Raw genomic sequence first — 16,534 nt, 5'->3', positions numbered from 1 at the left:
GCAATCCTGTACATGTCTAATCAGAAGTAAGTCCCATTGAATACAATGGGACTTACTCCCTGGTTAAGCAGGCAGAAGATTACAGCCTAAGTTAATTTCACTTTGGTCCTCATAAAATAAATGGGGCAGGTTAGTCATTGCTTAGCTCCTATTGAAATTAGTAGTACACGTGGGTACTACTCTGGGTTAATCCACTGAGCCTAGGGCTTGGCGATCAGAAGGTCGGCGGTTCGAATCCCCGCAACAGGGTGAGCTCCCATTGCTCGGTCCCAGCTCCTGCCAACCTAGCAGTTCGAAAGGACGTCAAAGTGCAAGTAGATAAATAGGTACCGCTACAGCGGGAAGGTAAGCAGTGTTTCTGTGTGCTGCCCTGGTTCACCAGAAGCAGCTTTGTCATGCTAGCCACATGACCTGGAAGCTGTATGCCGGCTCCCTCGGCCAATAATGCGAGATGAGCCCTGCAACCCCAGAGTCAGTCACGACTGGACCTAATGGTCAGGGGTCCCTTTACCTTTACCTTTAATCAATGACTAACTTACACCATTTATTTTAATGGAGCCAAAGTGCAACTAACTCCCGAGCCATAATAAGCGAGTGACAAGTAGGTTCCTTGTCACTCAATGCAAGGCATTGCATTTAATGCAAGACATTAAAAACCTATTGAGACGTGATCTAGAATTTGACATCAGATCATGAGGAATGGAAGTTTGCAAGCAAGCAAGCAGAGTTGCGACCACTGCATTCCATTCCCCTCCCATCTTGCTTTTAGCCCCCTCCCTTTCAACAGTCAGTATTGTGTGGGCACTTGATATACTCAGTCCTCCATGGGTTCCTAGTGATGTTTTATGCTTTTGCAAACCTCAGGATTACCCTGACTGCACTTGAATGGTGTATATTTAGCTACATAAGTGATTGCGCTCAGAGAATTGAACCTGAAATAGAAAGAACAAATGGGGCCCTATAGCAAAATATTGTAGCATGCCATGCATATATTCAGTGCACATTGTAGCTTATTTTTAATTATGCTCTTCTCATCCAGGAATATGGTATTACTGCAGCTGAGAAAATAGAAATTGCTAAAGGGTACTGCAATCCACTACTGAGGAAAATCCGGTCCGATCTTCAAAGAACTCAAGATGATGATACAGTTAACAAGCTCCACCCTTTGTAAGTTCCTTTCTGCTTGGAAAACTTGGTATTGGTACTTTCTTGTTACTTTTATAGTGACATGAATTTAGCCAATTGTTGAGTAAAAGTATGATCACCACATGTGCCCTATGTAGTGACGCCTGCCCCGAGTGTCTTGACAACTTCCTTCACCCCTGCCCATTCTCACTGTTCCTTCATGGCACGTCTTGGCCACCCACCACCCGCACTGCCTGCCTGCTGTTCTGTCATTACACTGCAGTAACCACCACCATATTTTTGTAAGATAAATAGTCTTCATAATACTGCCAACCATGCCAACTGCAGCATGACTACATTTTGCTTCAAAAACAGACTATTATAGTAAGAAATACTCTCTCTCTCTCTCTCTCTCTATATATATATACACATATACATACATACATAAATATATATATATATATATATATACATACACACACACACACACACACACACACACATATATATATATAATCTATAGGGGGTGGTCTTATGAAGAAAAAGGGAGAAATAAATTGGGGAAAATGTGAAAATTGTTCACCACATGGTCATTACATAGGTACTCTTTCACCAATTTAAGAGAGTTTGGGAAATTATTCTGGATTTTTTTGATCGTTAGAAATTTTAACTATGGGGAAATGCACTTTAAGCTCTCTTACTTTCTCTACAGGTACTCACAGGCCTGTATAATACTTGTTTACTGTCTCAGATTATTTTGCTCTTAGGTATTCCAGTGGGGTTACATCTCCTGAACGTCATGTCCGAACTAGGCTATACTTCACCAGTGAGAGCCATGTCCATTCCTTACTATCAACTCTCCGCTTTGGTTCTTTATGTGATGTAAGTGATATCCTCTTCTGGTTGTTTTAGTTGAGCTTTGTTTGTTCATCACTTTTGGAAATGCACAGCGTACTTTATTATTATTATTTAGGTAGAAGTATTATGTGGCAACTCAAAATGCCACTCCCATGGGAATAAACTTTGCATTACAGAAAATCTACTTGGAGAGCTCTGGGTGGATTTAGAGAGCCATGTCCTAAAAACATTTTGAATAATGCAAACTTTAAACTACTATGTGTAGTTGGGGGTTTTCCCCATAGGCAGAAATAGTTCTGTTACCTTTCATTGACTTGCTTTGTTCTGAAACGCGTGGAAAAGGCTACTGTGAGTTATTTTATCTGTTCCATGTTTTGAAATATCTGCCACTTGACCTTTTAAAATCTATATGATATTCTCAAACAGTGTACCACATTTCTCTGACTGATGCTCTGTAAATTGATCATTATGAAGAGAGGTGCAAGCTATTTGTAGAAGGTGTTGCTGCTAAATTGCTATAGAATTTCAGTTGTGGGCATGCTGGTAAACCTAAACTCTGTAATCCTCCTTCTTGCCTGTAACCAAATGCACAGCATGTGTAACTGCACTTCTCCATCATCACCACTTGTTATCTTTCTCTTCCCCCTCCCCAGCCCATTGTTATCAGTTTTAAATTGTATGCTCCTCGAAGCATTTTTGCCTGTATAGTTATGAAAACGCTTTGTATGTCAGTTTTGCTTTACAAAAAATAATAATAATATTTATATTATGATAGGTTTTGGGAAAGGATATAAAAGTGATGTAACATTGGCCTGTATGATATAATGCATTTTATTATAGTGCCATGCAACCCTATGTAGGCTTGCTTAGAAGTACGTCAGTTGTGCGTAATGTACTTACTCCTTGGTGTTTCAAATTGTAGCCCTTGAGTTAGAAGCTAACAGTTAGAAGCTAACAGAACGTAGAGATTAAAAAGAGATTGCCACCCATATGTTTACAGTACTAAACATGTGAATTTCTTTTGATCTAAGCCATCAAAAGATGAGCAGTGGAAACGAGCTATGGATTATCTAAATGCTGTCAGTGAACTCAATTACATGACTCAGATTGTGATCATGCTGTATGAGGATCCAAACAAGGTAAGGAAATGCTACACACATAGGCAAACCAGTATTATATACTCGGAAACATGGTTTAACTCCTTGCCCATTTTCTTTAGGAGCTTTCATCAGAGGAGCGTTTTCATGTGGAATTGCACTTCAGTCCAGGAGCTAAAGGCTGTGAAGAAGATAAAAATTTACCGTCAGGCCACGGATACAGACCTGCTTCACGGGAGGTAAACACCCTTTAAAATGTTTCTTACATACATGAAATTTGAGCAGGACTTTTCGCAATGGTTGAATGCTTAATATTGTACCATGGCATAACACAGCTTGTGTTGTTGTACCTTTCCCACTTACTCGTAGAAAATAGCGCATTTTGAATTTTGAGGAAAAGCTGTGGCCACCAGTCACAACATGGCTGCCATGGGGATGTGGCATGTCACAAAATTAGAGGGTGTACTGTCATGACTGCTACCCTGGATAACATTATGTGGTGGAGTTTACACAATGTCACCTGCACAAAATGCTGTCGCTGTCTTAACAAGACGCATTCCCCAGTACCAGGAACAATGTACAAGGTGGCCATATCACACTCTTCCCCCCCCCTCTCCCTCACATTGCATACACCACACACATGCAGACCAAGGACACGCTTGTATTTGTCTCACAGACACACACACACAAATACCTCCCTCTAACTCTCACTATCAGGCACGTGTGCACGCACCATACATAACTACATCTTTCTTTCTCTGCCCAAGTGCATCTCTCAATCACACACAGAGCATACTTGAGCACCCCCAGACCCAGACCCACATATGTTCAGAAAAGCCCTTACATGGGTGAAGGAAGTGTTGGGAATAAGGTCTTCTTCCACCCAGCCAAGAACAACTCCACTGGCCTCTGCAGTGCTGCTTGGAGGGACTTGGCCAGCCTGTGATCTGCTGAATCCCTAGCTGGTCCCACTTGGTGGCATTGGGCTCAATCTGGGGCTGATCATAATGCCAGCTCCAGACTGAGGTAGGCAAGAGCAGACTTTTGCCTGCCCACTGTCTTCTGCCCCAGATGGCGTGAGCAGCTCCCTTGTTGGGGTATGGATTGCTCTGCCAGATACTAAGAAAATTTTGTCTTCTTGAAAGTAGCATTCATAATGGACAAATCATTGTCTTCAGAGTTGGAGACAGTTGCTAGGGCCTGACCAAATGTGCTTTGGTGTACATTCCCATAGCTTCATAGAAAGTTGCTTTATCCAAACACATGTGGTACGTGATTTGTTGCTATAGGTATCCAAGGGCCATAATCCTTAATATTTGTAAGAATTATGTTTTCCATCTGCCGAATGAAGTTTTGTGTAACATGAAACATCCATTTTCTTCCAGAATGATGGCACAAGGAAAAACTCCCTCAAAATTGAAAATGATGAGGAATCACATGGTAGTAAAAGGGATGAAATAGATCGATCTGTAATGATCTTCAAGCCATTGGTGTCAGATCCAATTCATATACATAGAAAGTCGCCTCTTCCAAGACCCAGGAAAATTGGTTCATCAGAAGTAAGTCTGCTGTTCCCATGCTTAACTACTGTAGAAACAGGCTCCTGTTTTAGAGAGATTTTCACATTTCTTTTTCTCTTTTTTAATGCATGGCAAAATACATAGCTGTAGTTCTCATAGGACTTTAACATTGCTTCAAACACTTCCCTAAATTAATAACCGAAAGATACCACTATTCAGAGGAGTTTTGGATCACTCAACAAGGTCTAAGTTAGTCTTCAGGCTGACTAATCTACATTGCTTGCATATACAATCTTACAAAATGTATTATTCTACAAGAAATAGTTAAAGCCTTTTTTTTTGCCCTTTGCAAGAATGTTATTGTTCATCCCAATATTCCCCCCCCCCTAATGTAACCGATGGTTGTGGGTGTACCCTAAAAGATAAGAAATTATCTTATTAATATGAAAGATATGTCTTATGTCCCAAAATCTTAAATATTCTGAATCAAGGTAGATGTGGAGGTCTGTCATATTTACAGGGCTACTTCAGAATAGTGAAGTAGATGAGGAGAGAGTTTCTTTTTTTACCAATCATTTTTCAGTAACAGAATACAATTGCAAGAAACAGTATGGCCCAGTTCATACAACACAGTAAACTGAAGAAGTGTGCATGCACACAAAAGCTCATACCTATGACAAACTTAGTTGGTCTCTAAGGTGCTACTGAAAAGATTTTTTTTTATTTTTTGTTTCGACTACATCAGACCAACATGGCTACCTACCTGTAACACAGTAAACCGTAATTGATGGTTCACCATGAGTGCATAGATCACTCCACCTTTGCTTTTCTTGTATACCCAGTAGGAGCAATAAAACACAATCTCTGGTTTAGTGTTGCATCTGAACCTAGGAATCATGGTTAGTTCTACTCCAACCAAATCATGGCATTAAGCCAAAAACAAACCATATTCCTAGTTTGGATGGAATGCAAAGCCAGGGAGTGTGGTTTGCTGCTCTCACTAGCTAGAGGGAAAGAGCGTTCTGCTCATTCATGATAAACCATCAACTGCTATATACTGGGATAATTTATTTATGGTGTCATGCGGGCACTAGTTTATGTAACAGCCGTTGTCCCTTGACAAGTCAGGAGCAAAGACTTATGGGGAGTGGGTTGTACTATCTCCAGACTTACGTGCTGCAAAATGAATCATTCCAAATAATTTGGCCATTTGATATTATTGATTGAATTCTAGACTATTATTTGGCTCTCTTGAGCTGTGATAAATATGAAGGCTAAAAAAACCTCATTTTGTATCCAAGATCTTGTATATATCCTATGGGATTTTTATTATTATTAGTGTATTTACTTTTTTCCTCTGAAGCAAAGATTCCATGTATCTCAGTTTTTAAAAAAAACTCCTCTCAGTTTCGTAAGTGCCATGTGTTGTTACAGGACCCAACATCTAAAATTTCAAGTACTAAGCCTCTGTGTGTGTGTGTGCAGAATTATTCATGCTGTTATTTGGATCTTAGCCTAATTGTACTAAGAGATGCCTTCACAAATTGTGCATCAGCTCACTACCAGGCACTGGCATCATACCTGCACTCTGGTAGGTGGTTGCTCAAGGCTACAGATGATCCTGCCACCTTTTGACAATCCTACTTTTCAGCAGGCAGCCTGGACTCTTCTAACAGCAGGCAGGTCACGTGACTTCTTAGTTCTGCCCTTGTGTTTCCAATTCATCAAACCTGTAGTGAATAAAGTTTATAGCCTGTTGAAACCAAGTTCTTTTCCCTCCCCACCCTCCCCATCCAGCCCACTCTCTCCCCAATGTGGGCACATGCGTTTGTTACTGATCATGGCAGTCTTTATCAGAGAGAAATTATATCTATTTCTTACGGATCCAAAAATATTTTTATTAAACTTTTTGATGTTCCAGGTTTTTTACGTGATGATACAGGAATATCCCAATAAATGCTGTGGGTTTTTCCAGCAGGCAAACGTTAATGTTGAGCGGTATTCTACATATCCTTTGTAATTTTTCACACGTAGTTGTAAATTCTGCTTTTCCCTGTCAATAAACACTCTGTTTTTATTTTGCTGACTTTACTAGCCTGAAACTTAAATATAGAAAGATTTGGAAATCATGGCTTCATTTTTACATTATATTTTTCTTTCTCTTGGGACATTCTGTATTCATTGATAGGAACATGGAGAGATTCTTTTTAGCTGAATTTAGAATTATTTCCCACTTCAATAAAATACCATTTTAAAAAGATTAATTTTTAAATGGTGTGTAAAGCAACGTGAAGCTGATTCTCTTCTATTTGGAGAAAGTTAAACAAAAATCAAACAACTTAACCTTGAAGATCAAGGCTCCCTAAATATATATTGAACATGAATGTATCTGTAATGTTCGTTCAGTGTGATCCTGACTCTGTTTCTTGTGAATGTCTTGATCTTGACCTAATTATAACAGCATTGTTGGTGTGCCAGCCTGTCACTGGTGTTTGGTTTAGTTCTTAGAGTTGGTCCTGGAGCTTAGGCAGGAGGTATAATGTTTATGCAGAGGATAGATGTGGCATGTGGATACAGAATGACGACTAAATTTTACTGGTGTGTTTTGTTAGGGGAAAAATTGAGACACTAAAATTAAGAAAATATGTTTAGTGTCATCAGAGGTCAGTTACATGTTTTTGTGAAATACGTGTGGATGCAGCACAGGCAGAGAATTTGCTATGCTTAGTGAGAGGAACACAATTAACAGTGACATTTTAAAAATATGTACATGTATTCAGTTTCCTTGACCTTAGTACTGTTTAAGTGTCTTTAGTGAAAATAGTAGCTGAGTAATTCTAGTTGTTTGTATTGTGTGATTTTTTTTTTATAGGAAACACGGCTCATTACTGTATAATGCTGTTAAAGTTTTTTTAGAAAAGGGTGCAGACAAAACTGTATTTTATTTTCTTATCATTTGGCTATGAATCTAACGTTGCATGCTTTGCTGTTTTTTTGCCCCCTTTCTCACTTCCAGGAAGAGAGCCCCCTGAGTGTGTCTAGCCCAGAGTGTATTGGTACCTGGCTGCATTACACCAGTGGTGTGGGTACTGGGCGTCGAAGACGCAGATCAGGGGAACAAAACACTTCTTCCCCTGTCTCCCCTAAATCATTGGCTTTCACATCCAGTATTTTTGGCTCATGGCAACAGGTTTTTAAACTTTACTTCATTAAACATTACTATGCATTCCAAGCAGAAAACAGCTATCTTTAAGGACATCTAATCCCTTGTTCTGGATTTTATTCAAAGAAAATTATTTCACCTGTCATTAAAATGTGATTTCAAAAAACACTAGTTACTCCCAAAAATGCTCGGGGGGGGAAAAAGCAAGTGCATGTTTTTTTTTTTTCCTACAGAGGTTTCACTGAATGTAGTAGATTGTTTGGCTTTCAGTTGGTTTTTTTTCCTAGCACCGTAGAGATGGAAATAGTTAGTTCCTAATGAAATAGACATCAGCTTTGGTTTAGTTGTCCTTTAAGACTTTTCTTTTTTTACTTATAAAGCAAAACAAAAACAGCATTGAGTAATTTGGTGGCAGGTGCATTAAAATGATTATCTAATAAATGAAACAAATTGTGATTTGAAGTAATTGGATTGGGGTCCAATATTGGTATTCCACAGTTGGGATTAGCATAGATTGTCTTTTCAACGGCCTATTAACTGTGCAAGAAAAAAATTGTTAGTACTAATCATTCTTTTCTCTACTTGTGAACTGGAGGTATCCTTTCTCTCTCTCTGTTTTGAAGACAGTTCTTCATCCATTGTAATGTATAACACTGAAATTTGCCATATTGGGGGAATTAAGTAAAATAGTACATATACTGAACAGTAAAATAGAATAGTGTACAGCTTTTATCCAACTCAGTTATACACAAAGTAGACCCATTGAAATTAATAAAACCAAGTTAGTCATATCTGTTCATTTCAGTGGGTCTGTTCTGAGTAGAACTAACGTTGGATATAAAACAAAACACTTACAAATGGTTGTACTAAACAATGGATGGTGTCCTGTTACCGGAACACCCCCCCCCCCCCGCCCCTCAAAAGAATGTTATTTTGATGTCCTATTGAAACTAAAATTGCTTGGATATAGAAAAAAAGAGTTTTAGGTTAAAGGTTGTGAACATCAGAAGTTTACCCTGATAAGAGCCTGTGCATGGATCAGTGACTGTAAGGTGACCTTATCAGCCTGTCTGTGTTTCCTCCCCCACCCCTCTCCCTTCCAATACAGGCGCAGTTTAGGAGTGTTCATTTGGTAAACTAAAATGACACAGTTGTCTGTGTTTTCATATCTTTCTTGATGTCTGTCCTGTTTTTGTCATCATGAATGCCTGCTTGCACCACTTCACTGCCAGGATCTCATGAGTGAACTGGATTCCCTTCAGCAATATTGCATGACCTTCCATATTGTTTTGGTATCTCTACTAATGCATCATACGGCTTATTAATACTTGTCTGTCATGAACAGGCTGCTGTTTCAAGCTTAATGGATTCTACAATCCCACTAGTCTGTTTTTGTTCTTATTTATCCAATTCCCATGTCCAGGCTCCAACAGAAACCAGCAGTTATTTCCGACCACCAAGAACTATTATGGAGCAAAAGGCAAGCGGTATAGGTACGTATATATTTCCTAAAGTCCTGCTCCTTTAAAGTAGACCTACTCAGTTTTCAGTATTCAAGCTTGTAGATATTTTAAAAGTTAACTCCGTTGTTTGGATAAAGTACCTTGAATATTTTAATACAAATTAGTCATTTGGTCAATGAATATAGAATATCAGTTGTCATTGTTGGCATGAATTTTTCACTTTAACCGAAACCATATTGTTGTTTTGACGAAGTTAATAGACCATTTTAAGAGGATTCATCTCTAGGCTTTTGGGGGCTTGCTCCTTAGTCAGATGGGAACAGTTGAAGAGATTCTCCTGGTAATCCAAAACTTTTACTTTTCTCATTTTTTGTTTTTCATATACATTTAAGAACAACACAAGAGTAATGTTCTTTGCACTACCCCAAATTCCATCAACTACAGCTTTCAGAATACAGGCTTGGCTATTGTAAATGCTTTATTACATCAAGCATTAGATTTATATTTCAGCAGCATTTTAGTACTGTAGAATGAATACTATTTTCATTGTAGTGTATTATACTACATTTGGTAGTGTATACTACCGGTTACCTTTTTGCTCTATTTTGGGTAACACTTTCATAGCACGTCAAACAAAACAAACACAGCATTAAATGCAAAATAAAAAAATTCCTTCAGTAGCACCTTAAAGACCAACTAAGTTTATATTTTGGTATGAGCTTTCGTGTGCATGCACACTTCACGAAAGCTCATACCAAAATATAAACTTAGTTGGTCTTTAAGGTGCTACTGAAGGAATTTTTTTATTTTGCTTCGACTCAGACCAACACGGCTACCTACCTGTAGCATTAAATGCAGTTTAAGATAAAAATTTCTCCAGTTGTCTACTTAACTCTATATTCTTTCTATATACACAATCTTTTTTGGTTTCTTCATGTTTCAAAATGTTACCTAGCAAAATACATACATCAGATGCTGCTCTTGATTACTGGAATTTGATTTTTCTAATGTTCTTCAATCATTGCACAATCTTGTTCTCTGTAATATGCCACATAAATATACCGTATTGGCCCGGATAGAAGCTGCACCTTTAAAATTGGAGGAGGGGAAGGAAAAAAGAAAAAAATTCTGAATATACGCCGCTCCATTCCTCGCTGCTCCTGGCTGCATATTTGGGGGGGAGGGGGGGCATTGTTAGTGATCTTTCCCCCTTCCTTCCTCACTCTCTCCCTTCCTGGCCTTGGGGGAGAGGACGAGGGACTACGCACGGGGCGGGCGCCACTTTGCCACACTCCTGGCACTGTTTGCCCCGTACTCCTGGCCGCATATTGTAAGGTCACAAATGTAAGCCACACTTTAACTTTTCACGGTCAGAATTTGGGCAAAAAGTGAGGCTTACATTCAGGCCAATACTGTACATGTTGATGAAAACTGATCTAAATGCAGGTATTAAGTTCCAAAACTTCTCCAGATTAGACATTTATATTGATGTATTTCATCAGATGTGCTACTAACATTTTCCTCACCGTTTGGTTGTCAGTGGTAATAACAGAAATTTTGAATCAGTGGTTCATGATTAGAAAGCAAATAGATCGTGTTTCAAAGGGCAAGGATAGGAGAAACCTCTCCAGAGCAAGTGCCATTGAGATGAATTTTATATTGGTAAGGGATTGTCCAAAATACATTACACCCAAAGTAGCCCTTTTCTTAGGTTTTTAAATGTAAATTAAAATATTATTATGGGAGGAGGATACCAATATTGTAGCATGTAGAGAATTATTCTTTATAAGCAAGGTTTTTAATACCAGACAGCAAAAGTCAGTACACCAGGGTTTGTTTTTAGATCAGCCATTAACTTTTAAAAAAAAAACATTGAGAAACTTAACACATTTAATGGGATGTATCTGCACCAGCCACAAGTGGAACGCGTGCAAGAAAACTTGATCACATCCCATGAATTTAAGTGGAATTTCCATAAGAAAATAAGCTGATCTCTGTCTTTTGCAGCGTTCAGTGCTCATTTTAGCAGATTCAGTTATTAACTGTAAATATTCAATCTTGTGTTTCTTCCTCAACCATCCATTTTTATTTTACATTGACCTGTCGGGCAGGTTTTTGTTTTTTTACCTTTATCAAGTCTAGCAACAGAAAACAAAATGAAGTTCCCTTCATTAGAGTTCAGCCTTCTCTCTGTATGTATATAGTTAGTAAAGGGGATCGTGATAAATAGAAGCACAGTAATTTATGGTAGTTACATCCTGAAAGTACCACTGACTTTATAAGCATATTGTGAACCTGTTCAAGGCAATGCCAGAGGCAGCCTCTTGTGTGGTAAGAGCGATATGCTTGCATGCTGCATGCACCCCCGATGTGAACAGAAGAACACCTGGTTGCTGTATGTATTTTCTCTAACTCCCATCAGGGTCTCACTGTGCGAGCCTGTTTAGCACTTCGGTGCTCGGGGGTTCTTCAAGTGCACCTAACCTACAGGATTATGCTCGTATTCATCGTAAAAAGCTGACTTCTACTGGCTGCATAGATGGTATGTGCACCCCTTCGCACATGCACTTACACCCACCCACTCATATGCACACATTAAACCTTGAAAGAAAGTCCTACGCCTGTTTACAGAGTGGAAGCCTATAATGCCGATCACTAATATTAATTTGTAGAGGGTTGTAGTGTCCTGTTATTTCTCAGAGATTAATTGTGTTTAATGGCACACCGATGGAAGGGGGGCTTCTTCCCTTCTGTAACGAACCAACTTTAAAAAAGGTTTATGTTCAACCTATGTTTAAAACCATTTAATTTGGTAAGTTTTTCCTGAAATGGAACAAAAAAATCATTTATTGAGAAACTAGAGAAATCAAAGGAGATTCATTAATATTTGTAAAGTCCTAAAGAGAGGTACATTTTTAAAATTATTTTTAAAATTATCCTGAAAGTGTTTGGCTTGGGGCTTCAGAGTAACAAGCAGAATAGAAATGTCAGCACCAGATTTCCACCATTTTACAATGTATGTTAACTTTCTTGAGGGTAAGAAACATTCAACTTCCTCCTACTGTCACATCCATGATATTCAATTCTAACCATGTATGTTTGTATGCCAAAATCACAAGCTCACCCGTAGTTGTCTTCCATACACTCCATTAAACCTCTAGTAGTAACAACCAGCAAAGTTTTGCCTGCTTTTAAACCTGTTTTGGCCTTTGCACCTCTCCCAATCCCTTCTGCATGGCACTCAGTTCTAACCTACTCTTCATTGTTTTCCACCTCTTCTGTCCTTTCTTGAATTATCCCTCTTTTGGTAGCTGTTTTGAATTTCAGGTACCTGTTTTTCTCTTTCTCAGACACCACACGTGGTTCTGCTGCTAAAAGGTTTTCTATCTCATTTGCTCGACACCCAACCAATGGTATGTTTTGCTTTTATTTTAAAAGAAAAAGTATTCCCTTGCTTCATCCCTTCCAAACTATGGGATGTATAGTACTGTCCACCACCATCCTCCCTGATTCCAGCTGATCACATGGCCATATTGTCAATTATTAGAAGTTCTGATAATTTAAATCCCTATCCCCTTTTTAATTCCATAATCTAATCTTTTCAAATTCACACATTCAAAATATTTTTTTGGGATGGGGTGGGGAAATAAATGAATTCCATGTCTATTTTTACGCAATCTTCTTAATGACCCAACCAATTAGTACACATAGTGTATGGTTTAAAAGCTTTCTGATCCTAAACAGCTCATATTCCTTCCCTCTTCATACTCTTTGGCATCCTGCTGTGTTCGATATCTCTGTTCTGAACCTTTGGAACTCAGCGTAAGACCTGCCTTACTAAACCAAACCAAAAGGCCCACTTTCTCCAGCACTCTATTTCCAACAGCAACCACCAGATGGTACTGGGAAGCTCATTAAGTTGGGCATGAAAGTGATGGTCTGTCCTCTATTTGTCCCCCAGTGACTGGGATTCAGAGCTATACAGCCTTTGAACATGAAGATTCTGGTTTTTCTAGCATAGCTAACAACCACTGCTAAGCCTATTCTCTGAGAACTCAGGATTTCATTATAAATAACAACTGGAACTTGCTATCAGCTTCTTGAAATAACATCAGACTTAAAATAAAAGTTAATTGAAAACAAAGTTCCCTACATTTCTGTCAGTAACCAAATGATTTGCTTCACTTTAAGTTTCCTTCCTTTCATACAGACAGCTTAAGTGCTTTATTTTAATGAGTTACTTGCCACTCCTATTTTCCTCCTGAGGTCTAAACAGCCTCGGTCCAGTATACCTGAAGGAGCGTCTCCACCCCCATCATTCTGCCCAGACATTGAGGTCCAGTGCCAAGGGCCTTCTGGCGGTTCACTCACTGCGAGAAGCCAAGTTACAGGGAACCAGGCAGAGGGCCTTCTCGGTAGTGGCATCCACCCTGTGGAACGCCCTCCCACCAGATGTCAAAGAGAACAATAACTACCAGACTTTTAGAAGACATCTGAAGGCAGCCCTGTTTAGGGAAGCTTTTAATGTTTAACAGACTATTGTATTTTAATATTTTGTTGGAAACAGCCCAGAGTGGCTGGAGAAACCCAGCCAGATGGGCGGGGTATAAATAATAAAATATTATTATTATTACTATTATTATTATTAACACAAGCCACCTAATTATTGCTGAAATTGGCCGGTGGAACGCATATCGCTGCCCCCATCCTGCCCAACATATAACACATTTTGCAAAGCTTTGCCACTGAATTGGTCCTTTCATCACAGAAACTGAGCTGGCCACTCCTCCATCATAGATGAAACAGTAATGCTGCTCTCAGTTTCTTTATCCTTATTGAAAAAGTGCCCAAAGCCATTTATCAACTGAGTTCAGTGGTAAGGTAATATAAAGTCTTCATGAAGCTGTAGATTTGTGTCTATTCCCAAATCATCATAATAAAATGATAGGTTTGCTTCAGTTGTAAATAATCTTTACAAATATTACTACAGTATTTCATAGCTACATAGAGAAGTAGTTGTGAAAATGAAAAAGTGCATATTGACTCGAAAATTAAGTCATCTAAAGAGAGAGATGCTCAACTTAGTATGCAAAACAGCTGAAAGTTGAGGTATGAGAGCTAAACAATAAATATTTACAAATAAGGGGGAAATATATCATCAATATAGGGACCCAGGTGGCGCTGTCTAGGGCTTGCTGATCAGAAGGTCGGCAGTTCGAATCCCTGCAACGGGGTGAGCTCCCGTTGCTCGGTCCCAGCTCCTGCCAACCTAGCAGTTCGAAAGCACATCAAAGTGCAAGTAGATAAATAGGGACCGCTCCGGCGGGAAGTAAACGGCGTTTCCGTGCGCTGCTCTGGTTCACCAGAAGCAGCTTTGTCATGCTGGCCACATGACTCGGAAGCTGTCTGCGGACAAATGCTGGCTCCCTCGGCCTATAAAGCGAGATGAGCACCGCAACCCCAGAGTCGGACACGACTTCACCTGATGGTCAGGGGCCCCTTTACCTTTACCTATATCATCAATAGATGGCAGAGCACATTTTATCCAAATAGTATATGCTTAAAATTTGCATATTTTTATCACAGCTGTGTTGATACAGATTGCTGTGATCTGATTAATATGTATCCTCACAACTTTCACAATTTACTGCATGCTTATATGTATTACTCAGAAGCCTAAATGTACTTCCTCAGGTAACTTGGGGTCACTCCAGCTGCTTTGAAAATGAGGAGTGGTGTACCTTTTGTTCTTAAGCTTTCCATGAGGGCCTCCTCTTTTCTTTGACTTCCATAACTTTAAGATAACAATGCAACTTCTAAACCATTTCAGTCTTCCCCTTCCTTTCATCTTGAGTTCAAGATACATGGTGAAACAAGTATCTACTGACAGTGCTTTACTTATTTTTTGGGCCTCTGTGCAGAACATCCAGACCTCTTTAGGTGCTGGTCGGTTTCTTCTGAGGAATTTCTAGGCGCCAGTGGTATGTCTTTATAGCTTTCAAATGTAAGACGGCAGGGTGGCTTTCTAAGTTGTTGCGCTAACCCTTTCATTGTCTTTCATTTTGATGGAAACTGGTATGTTAAGATAGAGGTCAGCTCACGTTAGCAGATCAGAGATTTGAAAGGATACTGTCCAATACGTTGGTGTCTTTTTAAAAATGAAAGAACACAAATGAATAGGTTTTTACCATTTTCAATTTCAATCCAGTGGAAATGGCCTCTCGGCACATGTCTCAGTATATTCTCCAATGCTTGATAATCTAGTAATGAAGCTGCTGAAAGAGGGGTGTGTGCACAAGTGAATAGTTGGTTTTTATTGCCTAGGTAAATAAAGCTAAAAGAAGTATAAATGACACTATTGAGCTTCAGATTTAACTGTTTCAAAGGATCTTTATTGGACATGAGGTAATCATAAGCACCAGAATAGACACAAGCACTTAAAGAAAATAGCCTGCCATAGTCCCATGAAATAGTTCTTTACATAGATACATAGCTGCCAAGTTATCCCTTTTTTAAAGGGATTTTCCCTTATGCTGAATAGGCTTCCTCGCGAGAAAAGGGAAAACTTGGCAGCTATGCATAGATACTCATACACGTTTGTGGATTTTTCCAGTCAGGGAAAGCTGCAGTTCTCGTGGAATTTACTGTAATGCAAAGAAAGGGTTTGCGCTTGCCTGCATGCGTAGTGTTGTATTCGTAGAAGAATTATTATGCATTAAACACAATTAACTTGAAGCACACACAGAGGCTTAACTGCTACAATTCAATAAGATACCAAAAAGTTCAATTGCAAAGTTTCCTTCTCTAGAAATTTAAGGACAGAAAGGGTATTTCAGATAACAAGAATCTGAATTCTTTAGTTTTGGAGTTCACTATAGTTTACTTCATATTACATTTAAATGTACCTTGCACTAAAAACATGAATTCTTCTTCATTAGCAAACCTATGTCATTGAAAAAAAAGGTCTTGGGAGAAATTTAGCAACTTAAGTAAAATTACAGTTTTTGTTTTCAGAATTATAATAGTGAAACTTTATATGAACAATTTTTGTGGGGAGCTGTCTGAATCAGTTCACAAGTACTTTTTAAAGCTTATGTACGCATATGGAGTTTTAAATTAACGTTAGTTCAGGTATGCATGGTTGATTATGTTTTTACTTATGATGCCTAACCCTGGATTTATTTGTGGCTTGACAGTAACTGTTATAAAAGTAATGAAGCTGGATGTAAATAATATTAAGGAAACTTGTCATAATCCTGCAAGAGGGTTATCCTTGCTTTCTTCTCAGAAAACAGTACTTTCAAACTT

At 38.9% G+C, this 16,534-nt stretch overlaps 1 protein-coding gene across 27 annotated transcripts in view; it reads left to right on the top strand.

Moving 5' to 3' along the window:
* Nucleotides 1-16,534, top strand: part of PPIP5K2 (diphosphoinositol pentakisphosphate kinase 2) — a 57,730-nt gene that overhangs the window by 34,617 nt on the left and 6,579 nt on the right. For 5 of the 27 annotated variants that reach the window (XM_035100202.2, XM_035100201.2, XM_035100205.2 and 2 more), the window contains 11 exons: nt 1,040-1,167; nt 1,893-2,007; nt 3,015-3,122; nt 3,203-3,319; nt 4,466-4,639; nt 7,617-7,790; nt 8,872-8,895; nt 9,187-9,256; nt 11,649-11,768; nt 12,577-12,639; nt 15,148-15,207. In XM_035100202.2, coding sequence (XP_034956093.1) covers nt 1,040-1,167; nt 1,893-2,007; nt 3,015-3,122; nt 3,203-3,319; nt 4,466-4,639; nt 7,617-7,790; nt 8,872-8,895; nt 9,187-9,256; nt 11,649-11,768; nt 12,577-12,639; nt 15,148-15,207 — 1,153 coding nt within the window. The remainder of the gene's footprint in view (nt 1-1,039; nt 1,168-1,892; nt 2,008-3,014; nt 3,123-3,202; nt 3,320-4,465; nt 4,640-7,616; nt 7,791-8,871; nt 8,896-9,186; nt 9,257-11,648; nt 11,769-12,576; nt 12,640-15,147; nt 15,208-16,534) is intronic. The other 22 variants (XM_035100208.2, XM_035100209.2, XM_035100217.2 and 19 more) reach the window with 17 other exon arrangements.

The sequence above is a fragment of the Zootoca vivipara genome, chromosome 11 (genome assembly GCF_963506605.1).
Source record: "Zootoca vivipara chromosome 11, rZooViv1.1, whole genome shotgun sequence".
NCBI classification, from domain to species: domain Eukaryota; kingdom Metazoa; phylum Chordata; class Lepidosauria; order Squamata; family Lacertidae; genus Zootoca; species Zootoca vivipara.
This window is presented reverse-complemented; position numbering and strand designations above follow the sequence as displayed.